The sequence below is a fragment of the Dermacentor andersoni genome, chromosome 1, assembly GCF_023375885.2.
Source record: "Dermacentor andersoni chromosome 1, qqDerAnde1_hic_scaffold, whole genome shotgun sequence".
Lineage (NCBI taxonomy): Eukaryota > Metazoa > Arthropoda > Arachnida > Ixodida > Ixodidae > Dermacentor > Dermacentor andersoni.
The window spans coordinates 36,131,970-36,139,052 of NC_092814.1; the positions used below are offsets into that span (position 1 = coordinate 36,131,970).

A 7,083-nucleotide genomic window follows, 5' to 3' on the forward strand; every position below is an offset into this window, starting at 1 on the left:
AAGGCACGGGCCTGTAATTTGGCCGGCTAGGTCACTTGACCCTCTTTCAACTTGATTTCTTTCTTTGGGGTTATGTGAAAGATCGTGTTTGCAGGGTCGAGACGGACGTCAGATGAGCTCAAGACAAGGATAACGGATGTCTGCCATAGAATTCAATCGGCGGTCATCAAGAAAACCACAGAATATTAGATAAAGCGGACTCAGTACTGTGTAGCTGCAGAAGGAGACCTATTCGAACACGTCCTCTAGGCAGCAGGTTGTGTTCAACGGCACTTACGAATTCATAGATAATAAGGACACACTGAACTCTGATTGTTTTGAACGCGCAAGAATTTCTATCCTTACCCAACGGAAGAACTATCCCTCCGTCCGTACCTTAAGACGATCGCTTTCGATATAGCGCCCGCAGCAGCGAGCGAATTCACCTGCGTGCTGCCTCTCGCTTCAGCGCCAACGAAGCGGCGAGAACAAAGGGCCCAGGCAGCTCTGAGCACATGCTGCACTCGGCCGCTTTCGCAGATCGCTTTCAAGATACGGGCCGCGCCGCCGCGCCAGACGTAGCCGCAGCCGGAACACGGTTGATCACGGTTCATAATGGTTCAGTGAACCTAATAAATATTTCATATATTTCCTTCATTTGCTACATCTCCCTGGCCATTTCATCCCACGTCCACATCCGCTGCGGACCATCTGTAACACCAGTGAACACTGTTTCTGCTCGCCTCTTCTACGTCGTCTCGTGCAGGTCTCACTTAACATTTGGGCGTTGCAACCACGCTTCTCCGTTTCACGGTTCTTTGGCGGTCGTTCTCGCATTTATACGAAAGAAGATGGTGCCAAGGGCCAGGGCCGAGAGGAGACAAAGACCGACTGGAGCGGAAGCATATGAAATTGGCGTCTTCCAAGGTGGTCGCGACCGAGAACATCGAGCGACCACGGACGCTGCAGCACTAAGCACCGATGAATACATCGGCTTCTTGCCCACTTCACGCCTAGTTATCAAACGTCCCGGAAGCCAGCGCGTCTCGTTTGGAAGACCTAATAAAGCGTTTGGTTTGTTATCACTGCGTGTGTGTCATGTTTTGTGCCCGCGCGCCTCCGAGGTCGGTAGCACCGAGGTGAATGTGCGCTGGGAAGCTAGATAGCACTCGTAAAGGCACGTTTATAGTCCGACGTTATCGGCGCACGGCCGAGCGTAGTTCGCGATCAGTCACGCTGCGTCGGTTGCGCTGCGCCAGCAGAGATGCCGTCGCCTCTATACTTCAACGTGCGCGCCGTCGGCTGCTATCTTCGGAGCATGCGCAGAGCGTTCGCCAAGTCGCGCGCCGTCCGCAAAAGCCGTCTGCTGAGTTGTGTTGGCACCTTTTTCTTCGCGCGCAATGCATTGTGGGTCGACGCGGTTGGCGGCGCCGGCGCGCGAATGGAGCAGGAGCCAAATTTGCGCCGAGCTCGTCGGGGCGCGCTGGCAGCCGCCGGTTACGTCGGCGCTGCAGTGCGTCGGACTATAGAAGGAGTTGTTTTCGCCAACGTAACGTAGCGTGCGCGAGCGCGTTACGTCGGACTATAAACGGCCCTTAACACTTAAGTAGGCGACTTAGCAGGGTGAAACCCGCTTTCCAACCCCTCCCGTACGGGAAGGAAATGGGAAAACTTTTTTAGTACGTAAGCATTTCTATGCATACCCAACACCGGGCCGTCCATCCGTCACCTAAGATGATCACATCCGAGATAGGGGCCTCAAGAGCGAGCGAATTGATGTTCGTGCAGCTTCCTGCTTCAACGCGAACTAAGCGGCGACAATAGCGCACACGAAGCTATCAGCACTCTGCGCACTCTGTCTACATCTCAGATCGCTTTCAAAGATCGCCATACGCAGCCACCGCCGGAGTACGGTTACGGTTATAATGGTTCGCATCGAGAGGAGGTAGCGTCATCGACCACGTCTACGTACGGGGTCTACCAAACGTGAGGCTGTTCAATTACGTCACGTACTACAGCACGCATCGGCGAGTGCTTATCTTCCACGAAGCAGCGGCACCATCCAAACGCACCATGATATAACATGATAACATTGCTACTAATCGCCTCTTCTTCCGTCGTCTCATGCTGATCTCGGTTAACATTTCGGTGTTGCAACCACGCTCCTCCGTTTTACGATTCTTTCGCGGTGTTTCTCGCAATTATGTCAAACACAGCATGTTAAACACAACAGCATACGACGACGCAACAGCAGATCATTAGTAGCAAATGCTTACGCATCATGTAGATAACTTCCACAAAAGATCTTTTTTTTTTGTTTTGCTTCGTCAATTTTCTCACAGCGCTGCGACAAGCAGTTTCACCCATGTATACGACATAAATGATTTTGATACGGTTAAAATGTTTTCCTTTTCCCAGGATGAACCTTTGTGAGTAGTGGTCAGGAGGTAATTTTACTTTCAACAAGGCGCTGAAAAGCTAGTGCAGGCTGCGATGAACAAGAAGCGATACGAGAGCTAAGCAGTTGAAATCGTATTCAGTGCCGGCGCTGCCCCTCCGGGCAAGGGCTGAAGAAAGCTCTGATGTCTGTCTCGATAATGGCGATGCATACTACGGGTTCCCGAGAGGCGCTCATGCTCCTGAGAGTCACCTTCATTTACGTTCATAATTACCGTATTTTCGCGATTCTAAACACCCCCCGATTCTAAGCACCCCCCCTCTATTTTCGCGAAAAAGTTAGGAAAAAAGTTTGCATGCGAATCTAAGCACCCTCCCTATTTGTTAGGCAGAGCGCGTAGCCAAGGCCGCCAAACGCGCTTGCTCACTCTGGAATCATTGCTCGGAAGACCTGCAGGCACGCGGTTGATGCTTCTGTTGGACGCGTTTCGCAGCCATCTGACCACGGAGGTAAAGTCAAAGCTTCGGAACATCAATAGCGACGTGGTTGCGATTCCGGGTGGCATGACGCCAGTGCTACAACCCCTCGACGTTTCAGTCAACAAGCCCTTCAAAGCCAATCTCGGACAGGAGTACGAAGAGTGGGTGCGAAACCCTGACCGGAAGAAGACGCCGACGGGAAAAGCTGCAGAAAGCGTCCCCACCAATCATCGCAAAGTGGATTTCGGACGCGTGGAAGAGGGTCCAAGTGGACGTTGTGGTCAAATCATTTAAGTGCTCAATCACAAACAATTTCGACGGAACGGAAGACGACCTGCTGTGGGATACCGTGAGCAGCGGTTCAAGCGGTGCGACGAACTCGAGTGGCAGTGATAGTGACTGAGCATCCTACACAAGCGGTGGGTTTACTATCTGCACCGATTTTTCTTTTGAATGTTTGCAAAATAAAATGTTCTTTCTCGCACCCATCTCGTCGTGATGTCGCAGCGAAAAGAGGGAGGGGGGGTCATTCTAGATTTTGCGAATCTAAGCACCCCCCTCACTTTGGGCATCGCGATCGTGAAAAAAGGGGGTGCTTAGAATCGAGTAAATACGGTAAGGGCCGGACAAATGACTGACATACATGATTCACATAGTAATGCAGACAAACGGTGACCTAGATCGAAGAGCCTGATGATACCGAAGAGACTGTAAGCGCGTCGGTGGTTTTGTACCAATATATTTATTAACACCACACGTTACGCAAGTCTGAACAGGAAACAGAAAATACAGGAGCGAAGGCTGTTTAAATCAGAAGACATACCCAGAAAAACAGGCCGACCTGGATAGGTCATAAACGTGGAAACTTGAAACGTGCAGCTTGATGCTTACGTGACTTTTGCGACGCGCCAGTTTGCTCGTTACAGTGGAGTATATAGGTAGTCATGGGCGCCGTTTGTTGAAACGCGTGAAGCACTTGAAAAAGTCCTTTGTGCAGCTCATGATGTGGCAGTGGAACTCTAGCCGGTCCTCATCCGAAAGGCGACGCATGTAGTTGGCAATGATATTGCCGAACTGGTCACACTCGTCGTAGTAGCCGCCGACGGCAGTAGTTGGTGGCTGCATGCTCTCGACTTGAGGCACGGCGTTGCTGCTGCTGCACGTATCTAACGGGACAAGTGGCTGAACGCCGAAGCTGGAGGCAGAGAGGCGAGCCTTCTTGGTGGGCCGAGGCGACGAAGCTTCGAAGCTGAGGTCATTGGAGTACACGGCGCAGACGTTCGCTGCCGGCTCCTCGTTAACAAGGACTTCGGAAGATTCGTGGATGCTGTCGGGAAGGATGCTAGATTCATCGGCTTCCACTACGCTCGCTTCACCGTCGTCCAACAGCACATCGTCGTTCTCTTCCTCGAGCTCGAGCTGCGAAAAAGATATCGAAACAATTAAAAGGGAAATAAAAGTCTCAAATTATTATGCTTTTGATGCCAGAGTCCTGAAGGAAGATGAGTGAACGAGGACGGCAGAGGTACTTACGAAAATACAGCGATGACAGCGAAAGGAACAAGTTCGCCTCCAATGCTCGTGATTTCACGATCACGAGCATTTCACGGTGACTTAGCGGATACGGTGTTGCGCTGCTAACCTGATGTCGCGGAATCAAACCCCGGCCGCGGCGGCCGCATTTCGATGGGGGCGAAATGCAAAAACGCCGGTGTTCCGTGCATTGGAGGCATGTCAAAGATCCGCAGGTAGTCAAAATTAATTCACTAAGGCGTGCCTCATAATCAAATAATGGTTTTGGCACGTAAGACCCCAGTATTCATTTTCACGACATGCATACTACCGCGAATATGACTGAGGGCGAACAATATTCAAGCGCTTAGCCCCAAACGTTTCCTACCGTCTGCCTTTATCACACGAAGTGACGTGACACTCTTGCGCGCCCGTAACGGACGGCACGTGGCGGGCATTGGTTTCTCTAATTTCCTTTACGAACAGGTGGGCACACGAATGCTCCCCAAACGCTGCCTTAACCGTGCCCGCAGAATGAAAGAGCGGAAACACGCTTTTGCGACGAATAATTAAAAAACGTAGCTGCATCGACGATCACGTGGAAAGTCACGTGCGCCACAGGCATGACTCACCAGTTGGTCTTTCTCAAAGTGAAGTAGCGGACTGGTGACCGCAAGCCGGTAGGGCTCCGAGTGGACTCGTAGAAAGCTCAAGCAGTCGAAGAACTTCCACCGACCCGTGTATTCGAGTTCTCCAGACTTCGTCCGTGCAGTCTTGTCCTTCAATTCGTCATAGTACTGGCGCCGCTTGATGCTGTACACGTACCGCAGATTGTCTGCAATGGAAGGCGCGGCATTGGGAGAGGTCACACGTATATGCACATGCATACACGCAGGAGTGAAATACTGTTCCTTCGGCTTCTGACTACAACACTCGTCGGCGCATTTCCTCGCGAAATAAATCAGCCTTAATTACTGAAAAGGTTAAATGTAGCACAGGACTGACCATAGCTGTGCCTTAATCCAAGCAAGTGCACCGGAAGCACGCTGCATGTATAACCGATTTTTGTAACGTAAGAATACTACTTCCCTCTTCGCAAGTAAGTCATTTCATTCGAACGTGTACAACGCACCAGCTGGTGCTCCGAATCGTGCCGATGCTCGTCGTATATATAAGACAGAGTCGAATATGGTCAGCAGAAAGACCAAAGCAGATCTGAGCTCGTCGATCTTTCGGAGACGAATTAACATTAAGTGGAAACTTCAAGCCGGATTACTTGACACGCCCATCAACGGAGTTATTAGGCGCCGTGCAGTCACTACGAAAAGACGAGCTTTAACAAGGCATAAAAGTGCGCCCGTGGTATATTCAAGCAAGTGCGCATGAGATCGCGTGGGTGTAGTCGGAGTAGTCGGCAGGCCACTGAACCATCGCATCACTGAACTCACCAGCAGTGAACGGTCCCAGCATGGGGAAAAGCTTCTGGAGGTGAACGGCAAAGCGTTTCCAGAGGCAGCGCTTGAGTCGCAGGTTTTTGAAGCTCCTCGAGTCGTTCTTCCAGAGGCAGGGGTTGCTCTCGATGAGGGCGAACAACTCGGCCAGGGACTCGTCGCTGTGAATAGGCTTGGCCGCCGTGAGCCGCTGCTCGGCGACCACGGGCACCACGGCGGTGCTGGAGCACGGGTGCATATAGCCCAGCGCGACGCCGCTGTCTTCGCTCGAAGCCAGGCTGAAGCACGGACGGCGTTTCTTCCGCATCGAAGCTGTGGTAGCACAGTTGTGGCGGGATCCGTGCTTCAAGCTTTTTCCACCACACGAATCGCGTGCGCAGCTCCACGGCGTAGTCAATCAGCGGAAAAGATATCTGGCTCCCTTATCACGTCATCACTATACCACACGCTCACGGCGTTTTTCACTCGCTCGTCAGGGCGAGATGACTTGGAGGTGCGCACTTCTTTTGTAGTTCTTATTTGTTGATTTTGCTCGATTCTCATTCGTTTTTTTTTTTTTCCACCGTGACCTCCGGCATTGCTTTATGCTCTCCGTCTCCCCGTCATCTTATAAGGTGCCGACCTTGATACATGGACAGTTCTCATTCCTTCGCTCGCAATGTTTCGCTCACGTCATTCAAAACCCCGTGCCGAGACTGAGCGACACGGCGCTTATCAGATATCGTCCGCATAGGTCGGATATTTGGTTACGTTCGGCGGTCTGCTTATGGCTGGTGAAGGCGTAATCTGCTCTGTATACGTCTCGTACGCAACTTTACTTTCGGTGCTCAGGAACCAATGTTATGGTTGTTTTTCCCACCCCACTGGCACCTATAGGCATCAACGGTCCGATTTTGCCATATTGCGTACTATTGTGAAGAACACGAAAGGAATAAGAAACATTTATTCAAAAGGCAGTTTTGCAATTACCCACAGCGTCTCAACGCAAACTGCCAACTCTTTCCTGACGTGTTCGATGTGGCTTTCCAGGTGTTTGTAGTGCGGACCTTTTTCTTTTCATTTTTCTTTTTTCTGAGCATGGAACCAAAGGAAGAGTTCTGGTAAAGTTTCGCAAATACAATTGCTAAAGTTGTGTTAAACGTTGCGCTACGCATTTATGCGTGTAGCAAGTACTTGCACTTATGCGTGTAGCAAGTACTTAGCAGTAGAACGCCGCAAGTGAAATGCACGATATTGGCACTAACGCACATTAAGTTTAAATACG

At 51.0% G+C, this 7,083-nt stretch overlaps 1 protein-coding gene across 1 annotated transcript; it reads right to left on the reverse strand.

The window, feature by feature from the left end:
• Positions 1–3,579: 3,579 nt before the first annotated feature.
• LOC126545279 (uncharacterized) lies at positions 3,580–6,765 on the reverse strand. Its single transcript, XM_050193072.3, has 3 exons — positions 5,817–6,765; positions 5,001–5,203; positions 3,580–4,275 (listed from the first exon to the last, which is right to left on the reverse strand). The coding sequence occupies exons 1-3, from the start codon at positions 6,124–6,126 to the stop codon at positions 3,799–3,801; spliced, it is 990 nt and encodes a 329-aa protein (XP_050049029.1). The 5' UTR covers positions 6,127–6,765; the 3' UTR covers positions 3,580–3,798.
• Positions 6,766–7,083: the final 318 nt, after the last annotated feature.

What these genes read in the sequence shown, in the direction of transcription:
- LOC126545279 (XM_050193072.3), bottom strand. Translation starts at nt 6,126, where the DNA reads ATGCGGAAGAAACGCCGTCCGTGCTTCAGCCTGGCTTCGAGCGAAGAC. An exon ending in GCTGGGACCGTTCACTGCTG is followed by an intron (nt 5,204 to 5,816) that starts GTGAGTTCAGTG and finishes CTTCCATTGCAG; the next exon opens with ACAATCTGCGGTACGTGTAC. An exon ending in ACTTTGAGAAAGACCAACTG is followed by an intron (nt 4,276 to 5,000) that starts GTGAGTCATGCC and finishes TCTTTTTCGCAG; the next exon opens with CTCGAGCTCGAGGAAGAGAA.